The sequence below is a fragment of the Molossus molossus genome, unplaced genomic scaffold (genome assembly GCF_014108415.1).
Source record: "Molossus molossus isolate mMolMol1 unplaced genomic scaffold, mMolMol1.p scaffold_m16_p_10, whole genome shotgun sequence".
Classification (NCBI taxonomy): domain Eukaryota; kingdom Metazoa; phylum Chordata; class Mammalia; order Chiroptera; family Molossidae; genus Molossus; species Molossus molossus.
Genome location: NW_023425345.1, coordinates 30,875,104 through 30,893,249, shown reverse-complemented (window position 1 = coordinate 30,893,249; position 18,146 = coordinate 30,875,104). Strand labels below are relative to the sequence as shown.

Here is an 18,146-nt window from a genome sequence, read left to right as displayed (position 1 = left end):
GGGCATTAATATTTTAATGACCGACTTGCACTCACATAAGCTTATGAAAACACTAGGTTGCATTTGAAATTGTTACATAGTCATCAGGCAGAGTTGGTATTCTCACTTTTCTGGGTACCTTACTTCTTACAGCCGTAACACTTACTGTCCTTCTCAACGGCTCAGCATTTACTGGTCGTAAAATGATTTGGCAGTGATTTCTATTGAGTGTGGAAGAAAAGGGGATTCTATGGAAAGTAATCTCACAGGGTGATCTGATCATAAATTCCTAACTAGGCAGGTCATGGTGGGTAGTCACACCCCAGGAATATAACTTTTTTAAGAAAAAGTTTATCTTCACCTTAAGCCAGCCCTGCCCATGGTTTTTGTGCATCTTGGTTAACACACCTTTGAAATAAGGGTAATCACCCTCAAGAAAGCACATAATCTTGTTAACTGCCCTATAACCCAATGCTAAACAGTCATTTTCTGAAGCATTTGAGATCTTGCTTCCCAGTAATTGTCGTCAGTTTTGCTCAAATAAAATCTTGTAAAAGCTTTATAGGTTTGGACGTTTCTTATGTCAGCAAGCATGAAATGGTCTACAGATTAACTTCCTCTCCTGAGAACAGCATTCTTTAGAAGTGAAGGGATCCAGAATTTACCACTAGGAAGAGGTTTTCGGTTTTGGTTTTTTCTGAACTTTCCTTATCAGCCTAACAGCAGAGCCTCCCAAAAGAATTCATCTGCCATAAATCCCCTCCTTGGGAATTTGGAATCCAGGGAAGATTGACTCCTATTACAGGAGACAAGAAGTTGGCACCAAGATAACAAATCAGACATTGTCACAAAACTGTCATATCTCCTATCTATTCTCCAAGGGCCCGTTTATCTTTCCTAAAAGGCATTTGTTTTGCCATACGCCCCTCCCCCATGAAGATGGTATGTAGCCCCCATATTCTCACTGCTTCTCCTTGAGTTACATTTTTCTGTAAATACTCTTGTACATAAATGAATAAACACCTGTCTTTTCTCTTGCTAATCTCTTTTGTCTGTTTTATTTGCATGTCCCCACGTATTCAACCTACGATGGTAGAAGAAACGTTTTTTCCTCCCTAAAAGAAGGAATAATAAGGATTTATTTTATAAAAAGAACAAGATAAATGACAAAACCCATTCCTCACTCAGTTGTTATTCTCATAACAAATTTAATTATAGCCCTGGCCGGTTTGGCTCAGCGGTTAGAGTGTCAGCCCATGGACCAGAGAGCCCAGTGTCCAGTTCCCACTAAGGGCACGTACCTCAGTTACAGTTTGTCCCTGACTCCAGTTGGAGTCATGTGGGTGGTTGCCAGTCAATGTGTCTTTCTCACATCGATGTTTCTCTCTCTCTTCCTCTCTCTCTCCCTCCTGCTCTATCTGAAGATAACTGCAAAAATGTCCTTGGGTGAGGATTAAACAAAAAAATTTATTATAAATGTTTTATGCCCCAACTAACTCTTACAAAGAATTTCATTTTTTTAAATATGTTTTTATTGATTTTTAGATACAGAGAAAGGAAGAGAAACATCGATGAGAGCGAAACATCTATGGGCTGCTTCCTGCATGCCTCTCACTAGGGATTGAGCCTGAAACCCAGGCCTGTGCCCTGACTGGGATTCCAACCAGTGACCTCTTAGTGCATGGGCTGATGCTCACCCAACTGAGCCACACCCGCCGGGCTTTACAACGATTTAAGCAACACACAACAAAAACACATATAGTAAAACAGTAGACTATCAAATTATTCCAGGGAAAATTTAAGACGTGTAAGGAGAAAGCAAAGCAAGCAATCAGGTCATAAGTGTCTATGTAATTCATTTTTCTATCTAAGGTAGTCAAAAGAAAAGAAAATTGTGGTTGATTTCGGTTGTTAAAAAGAGAGAAAGAGGCGATGATTTTTCAGAGAAAGCAGCACTTTTCTTAGCCCTTAGTGCTAAGTGGGTCTCACACGGGGCTTTCTCCTAAGAGGGCACCCAGTCTGTTAGAGCAGCGTTGCAAATGTAGTATCAGATTTCCTAGGGGTGCTTTGGTAGCACTCCTCCAAGAAATGGAGGAGTAACAGCTCCCAGAAGACAATGCTTAACAAAGGGGTGAGGAGGGGCAACTTATCTAATTAGCAACCCTGTTTGCCAAGACTTATTTTCTATCTTGCTGGTGTGACTGAGCTTCTTAAAGCCTTGTCATCCTGGGCTTGTAGTGATCAAAAGAGTTCAACAGAAGCCAGAGCAGGAGTTCCTTGGGTCCTTGGAACATAGCAGGTCTTATATTTGGTATATTTTCAAAAAGAAAAAAAGATAGATAGATAGATAGATAGATAGATAGATAGATAGATAGATAGATAGATAGATAGATGATAGATAGATAGATGATATAGATACATAGATACGTAGATAGATATATAGATATGACAAGCCCTTAAAGAGACAGAACACTCCAAAGCACATTTTCTTGCTTGTAAAGTGCAACTCACGTGAGAGAGGGAGAGAGATTCAGCTGAAAGTATTCCAGGCTCAGAGGGTGACCCCCAGCTCTGGCTCACAAATGTATAAGCTTTGAAAAGTCATTTATCTTCTGTGCCTCCATCCCTAAAGTACCTAAAATATGTTTGGGAAGAGTTAGACTTGTACAAAGAAATATCAAGAACTAAGGGAAGTTTACTCCTTTCAATTATTAGCCACCACTAACCTACCACCTGTCTTTGAAGGAGGAGAAAAGCCACATTCTCAACACACCAAAGTGTATGAACAATGAGCAACCAACCTGAGCAATTCATTTGAAAAATCTGTCACTTCTTAGAGAGTTACAAGTATGAATTGAAAAAAAAGAATTAATTTGTCCTTGAGATCCAGTGAATTCTTCTCTAGGAGAATACAGGGAAGTCAAAATTATGGAACAGGGAATGTTCAACAGATGGTTCTATTTTTTATTACATGCAAATAAGTGTCTCAACAATCAAGAAGTAAAAAAAAAAAAAGGAAAAAAATTAACAGGTAATTTTCTCCACATGTTGAAAATAGACCACAAAATTTATTTATCTTTCTCTAATTGCTTCCAGGAAATGATTTCTCTTGGTCTGCCTTTCAGTAATGTGATTGGAAAAACTGTGTCTCTGTCACTTGAAGACTGGTTGATCAGTTAATTGGTCAACCAGTTAGTGGTTCTAGGAAGGAAGAGGTCATTTAAAGGAAAACCAGTTAAATGAGTTGCTTCCTTCTGAAGAAAGGTAATAAAAAAAAAAAAAAAGTGTGGTTCAAAGTGTGGGTCTAGTTTACTGCCTGGGTTTAGACACCAGCTTGTTAGATGGCCAAGAGCAGCTGACTGGCCTCTCTATACCTTTGTTTCCTCACCCAAAAAATGGAGATGGTAACTGACAGCACATCATCAGGTCACTTTGGAAATGAAATAGTATAATTCATGTGAGGTGCTTGGAACAGGCTCTGCTCGATAGTGAGTGCTCATAAACATTCGTTGCAATGATTATGCTTTTAGCAGAATTACTAAACTAGGCATCTGTCCCAAGAGTTTGTCCCCGTGAGTAACTCCTGAAAAACACCAAAGGTGAATCTTATGCTGACGTAGTCTAAGCCAGATTCAGAAAGTCTTTCCTTTTCATTCCCAAAGATTATCATTTATTCTAAACAAATTTTCTCCCAAAAAATGTTTTCCCCTCAAAAAAAAACTCATTTCAACATTTTGAGTGCAGCTTAAAAAGTAGCTGAAGAACATTCCATCTTACAGAAACACATTTTTAAAATTGTAATTAATAGAAACAATGAGATTCCAAATGGGGAAAAAAGACAATGAAAATGTGGTCATGATCTGAACTTTATAGATTACAGTTGGAATGTTTGCACAGCTGTACTATTTAATTGGTTTACTGTCTTCCCAGAATTATGAGCAGCACAAGGTGAAGAATGCTAGACCATTCTTTTCATCCCGTGGGAGTTAGAGAAAAACTTGTCGCAGAAGCTGTTTAGAGATAAAGGCACTTGGTTTACCTTAAGTGTGTTGGACTGGGGGAAAGTAAAAAGCTCCAGAACACAGATAATGGGAACTTCTGCACATTCTGTGTATATCAAGAATGTGGCTATTGTATCCAGAAAAGGATGCAGCAAAAGTACACAAGATTGGACAATAAAATATAGGAATAAAATAGAGGTATGACTCCTGCTCCCACAATTGAACTCAATTCCCATTGATAGGTAATCTTGAGCCATTTAACCCAGAGTAACTCCTCCCCAGAAAACTTAACTTTAAATTGTCTCCCTTGAATTCAACAGGTTTCATGAACTTCATCCATCTTCCAGATACAAGAACAGAAATCCGCCCTGGCCGGTTTGGCTCAGCAGTTAGAGCGTCGGCCTGCGGTCCAGAGAGACCCAGGTTCGGTTCCTGGTAAGGGCACGTACTTCGGTTGCAGTTTGTCCCCGGCCCTGGTTGAGGTTGTGCAGGAGGCAGCCACTTGATGTGTCCCTTTCACATCGATGTTTCTCTCTCTCTCTTCCTCCCGCTCTATCTGAACAAAAATAGACAAATGTCCTCAGATGAGGATTAAAAAAAAAAGAACAGAAATTCACAACTCCCCATAAGATTAAATTCGTGTGTATGCCAAGTCAGTGTTGCATGGGGATAGTATAGCATTACTCTCTCCTGAATACTTGTGTGTCTATAGCCAGGTAAGGAAGACAGGTAGAATTCTAAAACATAATGACCATTCACAGCAGGAGGTATAGCAAAAAGGATACTGGATTTTGAGTCTGAAGATTTGAGTTCAGCTCCTATCTCAGCTACCAACTAGATCATCTTGGACAAATAGCAAATCCTCTTCAAGTCTCAACCTCCTCCGCTGTAAAGTAGGTATAACAATATCCAACCCAAGAGTTTCTTGAGAGGCTAAAAAGAGAACAAAGATGTCAAAATTTTTTGTAAACTCTAAAGTGCTTTCAGAGTTAGTTACAAGATTGTTTGATAAGGTTTCCAACAACAGTGTTTCATCTCTCTCAAAGAGGTTGTGACTTTCTGGGAACAGGTACTGTCTTCCATTTCTTTTGCACTCACCAATTTCTTGAGAGGTATTTTCATAGAGTGCACAGAAAGAACACTGAACTCTTAAAAGCTGGATTTTAGTTTCTTCCATGAGTCATTTAATCTCTCTGATTCCAGTTTCCTTGACTCTAAAGTTTATTTTCTCACATAATAGGAAGTCCAAAGGTAGGGCAAGTTTCAGGGGTAATTGATTCAATGGCGCAAAGATGTCACCAGAGATCACTTTCTCTACTTCATTGTCCAAAGCATCAACTTTGTCCTATGGCTGATCATCAGATGACATCCAGCAGCAACTGGGCCATGTATTTCCTCCTTCACTCTGCCCATTGGTATAAATATGCATCCTGCCTTGAGAAGAAAACTGATAACAAACAGCCACCAGAAGAAATGTCACAGCACACTGATTGGCTGAACCTATATTTCTCTCTATTATAACCACACTTTAGAATCACCCAGAAAGTATTTTCCAAAACACCCAGTTCCCACAGCCCAGAGACTGATTCAGTGTGTCTGGGGTGGAGCTGAGGCATCTTTCTTTTTTTAAAGCACCCAAGATGATTTGAATTGGACTGCAGCGTAATTAGGAAGCACCCATGAAGCTGGGGATGGGGAGGTGTAGAAGGTGAGCATGAAGTAGACACTGCAGTGGCTACAGCTACATTGTATATACCCCTTCACATGTTCAAAGTGTATATCTGCATATTGAATATTCAACAGTAATGAAAGCTAGTCAATGTTGCTTTTGCTAGCTACTTAATAAAGAAAGATCATGGCAAACAGAACAAAAGGAAGAGCTAACAGTTGAGTGAAACACAAAGAACAAAAGCCCCTTTTACTAGTTCCAGGCCAATGCTCTTGTATAAATTTCTCAGATAGATTTGATATAGATGAGCTATACCAGCATAAAGTAGGAAGTTCAATAAGGCCAAAGTTAAGGAATGTATAGCCCAGAGGTCAAAATAATAGAGTTGTCATTCAGGAATCTGAACAGATAAGAAAGTCATATCAGGACCCAGAGGACCATGGGGTGACAGTGAGCTGAGATTTAGCTGGAAATGCTACAAGAAAGGACAGCAGTTGCAGATACCCTTCAAGTCGAACTTGCTATTTGCATTTTACAGAAGCACAGAAAAGTTACTCTTCTGAAAGTAACAGAGGCAGGAAGATGAACTCCATGAGACCCCTAAATAGGCAATGTTTCTCATTATTGTGTCTTTAGCAGAAAAAATCGCCAAGGTGCAAGGCTTATGACCTGGCAAACCAAATATTTGGGTTCTAGCCGAAAGGAAATTAAAAGTGCAGATCACTAATAACTCAAAATAACACCCATCAAACAAATATGTGGTCAATGAAGGATGTGGGGAAATGTAGTACAGACACTCCAATATGCGTCAAGAACAAGATATAAGAGAAGCAGTGATGTCAACATTTTATCAAAATGGCATTAGTGAGGTCATTAATGATGTCTGAGTGTTGGCAACTCAGGGAGACTTGGGTATGTAAGCAGAATCACACAGAACACAGTTCTGGCAAAGTTACAAATAGGAAGCACTTGTGCAAACATTATGTGACAATGTCCCTTTGGGAAAGGCATGAATGTCGTCCAAAGAGAAGTGTGTATTCATCCAGTCTAAAGAAGCAGTTAGCTAATTCCTGACCACTCTACCAGCACTCCTTTGAATACCTTCAGGGTCAAATCAACAACAGATTCTATCTGGCAGCCATTGATAGAACAACCACACCACTTAAACACAAATGAGAATCAGGAAGCCCTTTTGGCTAAATTGAACTTGTCTTTCAAGAGGATTTGGTCTACTGTCTTAGAATTGCATTTACCAGAAGTTTTTTTTGTTGTTGTTGTTGTTTTTAATTAATTATTTATTTTTTAATTTTATTTTTGTTACGGATGTTTCTCCTTTTTTACCACATTGGCACCCTCCTTCCCATCCCCCCCCCCCGCCCCGTCCCCAGCTCTGTTGTCCATGTCCATTGGTTATGCATACATGCATATAAGTTTTGTGGTTTATCTCTTCCCACCCCCACCACCCCCTCTTCTGAGAGTTGTCAGTCTGTACCCTACTTCCACGTCTCTGGGTGTACTGTATTCCTTAGACTGTAATGTTCATTATATTCCGTATATAAGTGAGATCATGTGGTATTTGTCTTTTTCTGCTTGGCTTGTTTCACTTAGGATAATACTTTCTAGACCCTCCATGTTGCCTCAAAGGATAAGAGATCTTACTTTCTTATAGCTGCATAGTACTCCATTGTGTATATGTACCACTGCTTTTTTTATCCATTCGTCTACTGATGGACACTTGGGCTGTTTCCAGATCTTAGCTATTGTAAATAGTGCTGCTGTGAACATGGGGGTACATATATTCTTCCTGATTGGTGTTTCAGGCTTCTTAGGGTATATTCCTAGAAGTGGAATCACTGGGTCAAATGGAAGTTCAATTTTTAATTTTTTGAGGTAATACCATATTGTTTTTCATTACCAGAAGTCTTTGTGTCAAAAATTCTGAGCGTTTTTCTTATATTATGTAGAACTAGTAAGATTAGATTTAAGGGTTACATTGACTTTAAGAGTGTGTGCCTAACTCTATGAACTTGAAGATCTGACATGCTCAGGTTCATAGGAAAACCCAGACACTCAGATGTCTCTAATCCTCAAATATCCACAATTTCACTCTTCCTAAGAAATAAGAAATAGGGTGGGGAGTAACATCCGAATAACCATTTTTGAGTTAGAAAACATAAGAAGACAAGACTACAAAGTATAAGCTTTATCATAAGTTTCTGGTACCCTAACCAGACCCCTTCCCTGGAGGGATGGCGGAAGGGCTCCAGCTACATGTACAGAGGTGCACATCTGGAGAGCTCCCACGGGGTTCATCTCTCCCTCGGAATTGAAGCTCGGGAGTCCCGTGTGTCTGAGTTAACTCTGGATCCTGAGATAGTTGAATAAAGCCAATATAAGATGTTTCTAAAGTTAGAAGGCCATGTGGATGACCTCTTATGAATTTTGGAAGCATTGGTTGGTGAGTCCATGGCTGTGCAGCTGGTAGCCCCAGACGTGTGAACAGCGACCACAAGGACAACCACACCAGCAATGACGCAAGGAGCCACATCTTAGAGAAGACCTCCTCCCATTCTACTTCCCATGGAGGTCTTGTTGTTGTTCTTTTTCAAACAATGTTATGTGATCTCTGAGCTTCCTGGAGAAACAACAGAATCCTCAACTAAAAATACATGTTGTTTAGCAATGCTGTTATGAAATATGATAGCAATATGCAGAAAACCCTTTTTTTGTCCTTCACCATGGTTCTAATGAGAACAGAGATACACTTGATGCTTATAAGGTTATTGAGGCAAGCATAGGAGTTTTTTGTTTGTTTGTTTGTTGTTTATGGAGGTGGTAGTATTTGGGAGAAGGTAGAAATTTTTTCAATAGCACACTACTTTGCAGTCATCAATTAATTATTCCATTTAATCCACTTGCATCCCCTGAGGTTTAGCACAATATTCTTTAAAATCTGTGATAATTGTGAAAGTAATTTAGATTTAACTAAGAGAGTTGGGGGTAAAAGCAGGTGGGTTTAAAAAACAAAACAAAAAAAAAGATCATGAAGGTACAAATAACTCTTCCTAAAAATAGAGGTTACCTGCAACAGAATTCAAATGGTACTCCTTATTGTCTCTCCATACTCCCTTTGAAACATTGACTCAAAAGATTTTCTTACTTGTCTTGTATTTCTCTTTTTAGAGAGTAAAATTGTGGCACTCTGCAGACACGTTATCATTGGCATATCTCCCTTTATGAATCACCTGACCTTTCTCTGTTGACACGCTTTTCATATGAGGTGAAATGAAAAACCTCTAAGTTTCTCTAGCCTTTTTTTTTTAAATAAATTATTTAGGCCCTGGCTGGTTTGGCTCAGCGGTTAGAGCGTCGGCCTGCGGCCTGGAGAGACCCGGGTTTGGTTCCCGCTAAGGGCGCGTACCTCGGTTGCAGTTTGTCCCCGGCCCTGGTTGGTCGTGCGGGTGGCAGCCACTCGATGTGTTCCTTTCACATTGATGTTTCTCTCTGTGTGTGTTCCTCTCTCTCTCTCCCACCCTACCTGAACAAAAAAAAAAAAATGGAAAAATGTCCTCGGGTGAGGATAAAAAAATAAATAAAAAAATAATAATAAATTATTTAGTAAACTGGTTCAGATGTGATTTTCAGGCAGCGATGTGTTGATAGATGTTTATCAATCGGCTACCATTTGCAGCCTTCACTCCTTGTAAGAACTCCCACCATGGCTGATTTCAAGCTACCATTGTGATACCCCCCAACATGGCATTGGAAGAGAAACACACAATCAGCTCTCACAAGCGGGTGTGAACCCACCCAACACACCCGAATGCAGCCACCGGGATGGATGTAGAAGATGAGACACACCCCTGAAATTCATACGAACATCTGAGGTCGGTGAGCATAGAAGAAGAAATGATTTTTTCCTCTGCCTTGCTGGAATCTTTTCTGGTAGTTTGCATTTATCTCAAATCCTAGGCTAGACGTTATATCAAGAATAACTTAAAAAAAAAAAAAAAGAAGAAGAAGAAAAATGGGGTGGGGTGGGGGGATTCAGTGGTATAAATGATGTCTTAATAGCCCTTATTAGTGTTATTAGTGACTGGAATAAAGAACTTCCTATAAATTAACCTAGGGAATTCTCAGGGATGCCTGAGGAGAAAGTAGGCAGTAGGTGTGAATTTCATCGTATAGGAAGCAAAGGGTTTCTGAGAAGATAAGAAATCAAAGTGGAAAATAAAACAATTCTCTGAGGAAAACAACTGTCCCCCATCCCCTCCCCGCCCACACTCCAATCTTAATACTCTAACAGCCGTGCCAATTAAACTTAACCCATTTTTCACCTAGCAGGTGCTGGGGACCTGGGCAGTGTCAACAACTAGCAGCAGCAGCTGCTGTGAATCTGAATTTTCCTTTTCCCTCCTCCAGACATTGTCACCCATCTTAAAAATGTATGGCTAGAACATAAAAAGGAAGAAAATGCGACCCTTTGCGACAGCATGGATGGACCCTGAGAACATTATGCTAGGTGAAACAAACCAGTCAGAGAAAGACAAGAACCATCTGACCTCACTCATAGGTGGAATTTAATGAACAAACTGAACATACAAGCAAAATAGAGACAGACTCTTAGATAGAAAGCAGAGGGACAGCCCTGGCCAGTTTGGCTCAGCGGTTAGAGCGTCCGCCTGCGGTCCGGACAGACCCGGGTTCAGTTCCCGCTAAGAGCATGTACCTCGGTTGCAGTTTGTCCCCGGCCTTGGTTGGTCGTGCGTGTGGCAGCCACTCGATGTGTCCCTTCCACATCGATGTTTCCCTCTCTCTCTCTTCCTCTCTCTCCCTCCCACTCTGTCTGTACAAAAAATGGAAAAATGTCTTCCGATGAGGATTAAAAAAAAAAGAAAGCAGAGGGACAGCTCTTGGGGGTGGTGGGGGGTTGGGTGAAGGGATTAAGCAAAAGAGAAAAAAAGAGAAAGAACTCATGGACATGGACAACAGTGTGGTGATTGGGTGGGTGGGGGTGGAAGAGGGTATGGGGGGATAAATGGTGATGGGAGAAAAAAATAAAAATAAATAAATAAAGAGAAAAAGTAAAAATAAATAAAAACTAAATGTATGGCTAGAATAAAGTGTAGCCTTACAAAATGGGCTATATTATTTAGAAACAAACATTGGCCATATTCTTGTTGCTGAAAACCCTTTGTCCAAAAGAATAAAAGAACGTCCTGTCCTTGTATCCTGGATTCCCTGGGAGAAAGTCACCAGCTCTGGTTTCAGACCCATTGGGGTGGATTAAGCTACATGGAGGGTGTCGCCCCAGCAGTCGTTGAAGAGAGCTGGATTTCCAGGGCCTGGATGGAATCTGGGGATGATGGCCTCGAGTAGAAGTGGGAGGCCCAGAGCTGAAGACACCTGACACGCTGGTCCCTCGCAGAACCTAAGATGCAGCAGAGTTTTTGGGTGACTGTTAAGGTGCTGCATGCTGCACAGCTCAGGGGACCCAGGTCCTGGTCCCATGAGGGAGGGGGTGAGACTGGCAAACCACCCTCAAATGGGCCACACAAGCTTACACAGCAAACACCTCTGCAACTACCAACCAGGACAGGGAACAGAGACCCCCTTGTCCACCTTGCTGTTTCATTTCATTGGCTTTCTTGCTATTCTAAGTGGATGTTGGAGATGGGAAGGGGGTTCTCCAGAAAAACACCTTGAATTTGGATGTTCTGCTAGCCAGGCAAATGCAGATACATATTTAATTTGATTCAGAACAGTAAAGAAGTGAGGGGTTTTTTTGGGGGGAGGGGTCTGTTGTTGTTTTTTTATCCTCACTCAAGGACATTTTTGTATTTATCTTCAGACAGAGCAGGAGGGAGAGAAAGGAAGAGAGAGAGAGAAACATCAATGTGAGAGACACACATCCACCGGCTGCCACCCACACGACCCCAACCAGGGCCGGCTGCAACCAAGGTATGTGCCCTTAGCAGGAACCGAGCTCGGGACTCTCTGGTCCATGGGCTGACACGCTAACCACTGAGCCAAATCGGCCAGGACGTGAGTTGTTTTTTAGATCTCGGTGTCTTCCGAAAGTCTTGGAGTACCTTTACTGCACTGCAAGAAGGGCTTTCCCAGTCTTCTCTTGCCTTGGGGTAAGTGGAGACCCTAGTACTCTGTGAATCCCGTTCTCCCATGAATGCTTCACAAATATCTCTACTGCACATGAGCTAACTACTCATGAAGTTAAGCTTAGTCAGCTGGCTCAGAGCTTTGACATTTTATACCTGCAACATGTAGAGAACCTTAGGGTTTAGAGATGCTCCTCTTCTGTTAAATTTAATTTAATTTAAAATATTGCAGCCTACAAGTGGGATCACTGGGTCAAATACCCTAAGAAACCTGAACACCAATCAGAAAGAATACATGTACCCCCATGTTCATTGAAGCACTATTTACAATAGCTAAGATCTGGAAACAACCCAAGTGTCCATCAAAAGATGAGTGGATAAAAAAGCTGTGGTACATGTACACAATGGAATACTATGCAGCTGTAAGAAAGAAAGATCTCTTATCCTTTGAGATGACATGGAGGGACCTGGAGAGTATTATGCTAAGCAAAACAAGCCAAGCAGAGAAAGACAAATATCACATAATCTCACTTATTTGTAGAATATAATGAACTAAACAAACTGATGAAGAAAACTGACCCAGAGACATAGAGGTGAGGTACAGACTGACAAATCTGAGGAGGGGCTCTTGGGAGGGGAAAAGATAAACCACAGAACTTATATGCATGTATGCATGACCAATGGGCATAGACAACAAAGCTGGGGATGGAGGGGGGAGGATGTCAGTGGGGGGAAAAGGAGAAACATCTGTAACAAAAAAAAATTAATATAAAAGAAAGAAAGAAAGAAAGAAAGAAAGAAAGAAAGAAAGAAAGAAAGAAAGAAAGAAAACATTCCTTTTGTTTCTATCTTCTGGGTGAGATTATAGAGAACTGGTTTAATTTCTTTCTTAAATGGTTAGTTGAAACCATTAGTGAAAAATTATATATATATATATATATATATATATTGCAGCCTCTTTAAATCAGTTATTACCATGGGAAAAGGTTGTTTCTGCCATACTTTTTTACCTGATTTGGACACATAAATAGCTGAGATGCATTTCTAGAATCTTAGCTGCTTTGTGCAGAAATTCTATGAAGCAAAGCAAAAGCCAAAAAGCATGGCAAAAGCATCAGTCTCCAGCAGTGGGTCAAGTTATCCGAGAAGAGCGGAGCAATCTGCAGTCATACAGCATCAGGTTATTGATTACACCAGCTTTGCTCTGGAGAAAGTAAATCCCATTTTCTGATTTTCACTGAGAGCGGGTGTTTTTTCCTTCAGACTGGACAAACTGTTTAACCTCTGTGGGCCACGGTTTCCTGGCCTAAAAGTGTTCATAGTCAACTAGATGATCCCTCAAGTTGCAGCACCAAAATTGTACGGCTCCAAGATACTGTGAAATCCCAAAAACAAAGGAAAAGAGGGATATTGTTCTCATGCTATTGTCCACCCAGCTGGATTTATCAGATTAAGATTCTGAGTTATAAATAAAGGAAGAAAAGAACTGATACAATGTAGAGCTTGCATTTGCAGGAAGTACATTTTTCATCCATATGGACCTCAACTATTTCACGTGCTAACAAGTAATTGAACAGACTATCTATAGACACGGCTTTGTTCATTCATCCACTTTTCTCTAGAACAGTAAAAATAACTTTATTGCTTTGTTATAAAACTGTGTTTGAATAAAAATAGGGAAATGCAATCCTCAACGGTTTCTGAGATCTAGCTGAGAAAATTCGCCAAAAGCCCAAACGTGTCTTTAATATAAGCACAAAGGTAAGAGTGCCATCTGCTGGCCTAAGTTGTCTAATAGAGTCTTTCGGACTTGATTGAATAAAATCACTAACTCCACAAATAGCTTCTAAAACTTGAGTCTACACCCTGCCTCTTGAAACACTGAGTTCTTTAGTAACTTGATATACTGAGTCTAAATAAAAAAACCACTAGTCCAAAATACACAAAACATATCAATATACCAAAGTATTCTCTCTGATTTCAAAAAGCACCTTATTTTAATTATATCATGCAATATTTACGGTACCCAAAAGCAATAAACCTATCAGGTCCCAGAGCACAAGGATAGTATCTTCCTTTAAAAACCCTGAGAGAGTAGGGTATTTGGAGTGTTTATACAGTGGGAAAGGTGTCAATTGTCAAAAGTTTGACAGCAGCAACTAACAGGTAGCTCTATTAACAGAGTTCAATTAAGGAAGAAAGAGAACACAGTTGAGTTGAAGTCATATATCAGATATAATCATCACTTCACGCCTCCACACTGACGTCAGTGGGCAGAAGAAGGCCAGACTGACTCTCTCCTTTATGAGGTGTTGTGATATTAATATCTGAGCCACCAAATACACTCTTATTCTTAATCTCAACCCCCCCCCAAAAAAAAAATTTCCTGCAGAAAAGATTCTCATTTTAAGAGAACTCCCTATAACAATGGAGCTGCTCAAAAAATGTTTCACATAAAAACAAAAATTCACATCAACTAGTTAGTTCAATAAATCTAAGATGATCCCAGGAAAATGTATCCCATTGCCTGAAATGCTGGATGACTGTGGCACAATACTGAAATCATCTAAGAGAGTGTATGAGGCAATAGGAATTCTTTTGATTCAAAAAGTACATGAAACTTCCTATGCAGAACACATTTAACCAAAAGGAAAAAAATCATCTTAAATAGATGAGTTTAATATTACCAAGAAGCCAAGAGATAAGCTAGCACAGTTCTTAAGGATCCTTGACATTCCTATTAACGTTCAGCCTTACCAACATTGCAAACACAGTCTCAGAACAATTCACCGACTCTTGGCATTAAAGGGCTTTTGCTTTCTCATGATGCCACCCTATGAGGTTGTTTGGAAAAGCCAGTTATTAAAATATTAAATCAACTACCAGTATACTTTAAATGAATTTAGGAATAGAGATAGACAAAATCTATATGAAAAAACAATATACTTACCATTTTTTGTTGTTGTTGAAAGATATCACTTGTATTGTTTCCCCGTGTATGAATGTGAATGAGTCTGAGTATGCCCCACTACAGATTACTCACAGTCTGTTTTTTAAATTAAAACCATTTCATGACCAAAGCGTTATTTTGGTTAGTATTGGTGACCTATCCTCACACTTTTTTCATCACCAGTACCAGGATGTAAGAATGCAGTGGTCCTAACCTCATATACTGCTTCTGGTTCTCTGAGAATGTCTTTAGGTCAGTTTGCATACCTCCACCAACCTTGCCAAAGTATAATGACAGAGCTCGGAAACCACATCCACAGGAATGCAGGAAACCGATCATGCATTTACGCCAAGTTAATGACAATAGACAACTTGGAGGAAATTAGTTCATGTAAAACATGCCACTCTTCATACTTACTCAACATTGAAAACCACCGCAGATCAACTACCGTGGTCAAATTCAGACCAAGAGTAATTTATATTTGCATTACACTCCACTATAAAATATGTTCCCATCTATTATTTCATTTGTGTTTCAAAACACCCTCTGCGATAGGCAGACCGTTTTACAAATCACTTGAGATTATTCACTCCATTTCTCATCGTTGGAAAATAGCTACTGGGTTTCTTCACTTGTGTAATGTTTACTGAGAGACTAAAATCCCAGTAGAGATTGTCAATAACATACTAGTAAACACTAAACCATGAACTAGAGGTTGACATAAGCCAATGAAGCACACTAGTGGTGTCTGCGAGAACCACATGCTCTGTGATGGAATTCTTCTATCAGCCAAGTAGCTGGCACTGCCACACGTCGAAAGAAATGACATTGAACAGGTGCCCAACATAGGCATTTCCCTGTAGATCAAGGGATGCCTGTAGAGAGTGAAAATGACAGAGTGACAGAATCAAATTTGCTTTCTGAATATATCAAAGTGATATTAGCACCAAAATATATTTGAGATTATATAGATGAAAAGACAGAGGGCATGAAAAGGTACACTTTATCAAGTTCCCACAGTTAGTAACAGTCAAGGCTAGAACTCAATTCTATCCTCAGTCCCAAAAGCAGATTGAAACAACATAAAAGAGTTCAAGATAATACATCATGTGGTAAAAATGAAAATGTATGTAGCCAATAAATTAGTCAAAGAATTTTCCATTTAAACAACTTTGGAACTGAGCGTGAACTAGGACTTAAGTTCGGAAGGTCCCCAGCTGCAGTGCTTTGGGGAACCTCTGCTGAACAGGCATTAGCACTTGGGCAATTCACCTGGCTCTTCGTCTTCTGGATGTTAAGGTGAAATGGAGTAATAAATTCCATTTTCTATCAATGGAAAACATATTAAATTATTTATAGGGTGTTTTTTTTCCCCTGTAACTGCAGTCAAAAAGGAATTAAGCATCATTTTAATTTTTACATAAAAGACTCAGGAAGCACTCTGAGCAGAAACTTCAACTGTGACCTTAAAAATCAGTAGCTTTCCTTTGACATCTCAACATCCATCCTGTGATAAATCATATTTCACTACATCAAATTAAATGTAAATTCAATTCTGTTTGAGATTTGTGTAATCTCTGGTAAGAAATGGGTTCTTATAACATGCATTTAGGTAACTAGTGTTTTAATAAAACTATAATAATCTATCCTATAATACTCTAATCTGGAGGAATCATTTCATCAATTGTAACAAAGGCTTAGTTAGAAGCAGAATGCTTTTTTTCAGTCAAAGGAATGTCTTTAATATCCCAAATCTATATTTGGAAAATAAAGCACTTCACTCATTTCCCAAAGGGATGATCATAGGTAGTCCGTGTATTTTTGTGCTACCCAGTAGAATATGTAACACACTCTGCATCCCATCAAAAGTCTTTTACTTCAAATTTGAAAATGTCCTATGTAGCCTGGCTGGTGTGGCTCAGTGGTTGAGCATTGTCCCATGCACCAAGAAGTTGTAGGTTCGATTCCCCATCAGGGCACATGCCGGGGTTGTAGGCTTGATCCTCAACAAGGGGAGTGCAAGAGGTAGCCTATCGATTTCATGTTTTTCTCTCATTGATGTTCCTAGCTCTCTCTTCCTCTCCCTTTCTCTCCCTCTAAAAATCAATAAAAACTTATTTTTTAAAAAGGAAAATAGCTCATTCTCCAACTCTCCTCACAGCATGGCCCCCAAACGCCAGTCTTCCCTGCTAGCTCAATTGAAGAAACAGCGACTGCTTCCTGCCCCCAAGTCAGAGAGGAAGTCAACCCCTCAGATATTGCCAAAGGGAGAAAAAGAACAGCAAGAAGCAATTGAACATATTGATGAAGTACAAAATGAAATAGACAGACTTAATGAACAAGCCAGTGAGGAGATTTTGAAAGTTGAACAGAAATATAACAAACTCTGCCAACCATTTTTTTCAGAACAGGTCAGAATTAATCGCCAAAATCCCAAATTTTGGAGCAACAACGTTTGTCAACCATCCACAAGTGTCTGCACTGCTTGGGGAAGAAGATGAAAAGGCGCTGCATAATTTGACAAGAGTTGAAGTGACAGAATTTGAAGATACCAAATCAGGTTACAGAATAGATTTTTATTTTGATGAAAATCCTTACTTTGAAAATAAAGTTCTCTCCAAAGAATTTCATCTGAATGAGAGTGGTGATCCATCTTCAAAGTTCACTGAAATCAAATGGAAATCTGGAAAGAATTTGACAAAACGTTCAAGTCAAACACAGAATAAAGCCAGCAGGTAGAGACAGCATGAGGAAGCAGAGAGCTTCTTTACCTGGTTTACTGACCATTCTGATGCAGGTGCAGATGAATTAGGAGAAGTCATCAAAGATGACATTTGGCCAAATCCATTGCAGTACTACTTGGTTCCTGACATGGATGATGAAGAAGGGGAAGGAGAGGAAGATGATGATGATGAGGAGGAGGAGGAGGAAGGGTTGGAAGATATTGATGAAGAAGGTGATGAGGATGAAGGTGAAGAAGATGAAGATGATGATGAGGGAAAGGAAGGAGAGGAAGATGAAGGAGAAGATGACTAATGGAACACTGATGGATTCCAACCTTTTTTACTTTTCTCCAGTCCCTGGGAGCAAGTTGCAGTCTCTTCTTTCTGTCCCCTCCTCCCCTTCTGCTCAGTCACCCTGTTTTTGTGGTCTCTTTTCTCTCCTTTACACCATGGTTCTTACCTTATTTGAAGGGAATGTACTTTGAGCAGAATACAGTGGGAAAAGAATCTCTGCCCCTTTCTATTCCAAATTCATTTTTATCTCTTCTTGTCTCAAGAAACTTTACAGAATCAACACCACCGGGCTCTGTGGGAAAAAAGAAAAACCTTCTGCTCCCTTAGCCCTGCTGGAAGCTGGAGGCTGCTAGACCCTGTGTAGTAGTGCACAGAATTCTAGCTTCTTTCCTCCTTTCTCTGTGTATTGGGCTC

General features: G+C 39.9%; 1 protein-coding gene across 1 annotated transcript; it reads left to right on the top strand.

Annotated features, from left to right (window-relative positions):
• Positions 1-16,877: 16,877 nt before the first annotated feature.
• LOC118624505 (protein SET-like) lies at positions 16,878-17,751 on the top strand. The gene is given in 2 exon segments (XM_036252860.1): positions 16,878-17,111; positions 17,113-17,751. Coding segments are annotated over 2 exon segments (873 nt in total).
• The last annotated feature ends 395 nt before the right edge of the window (positions 17,752-18,146 follow it).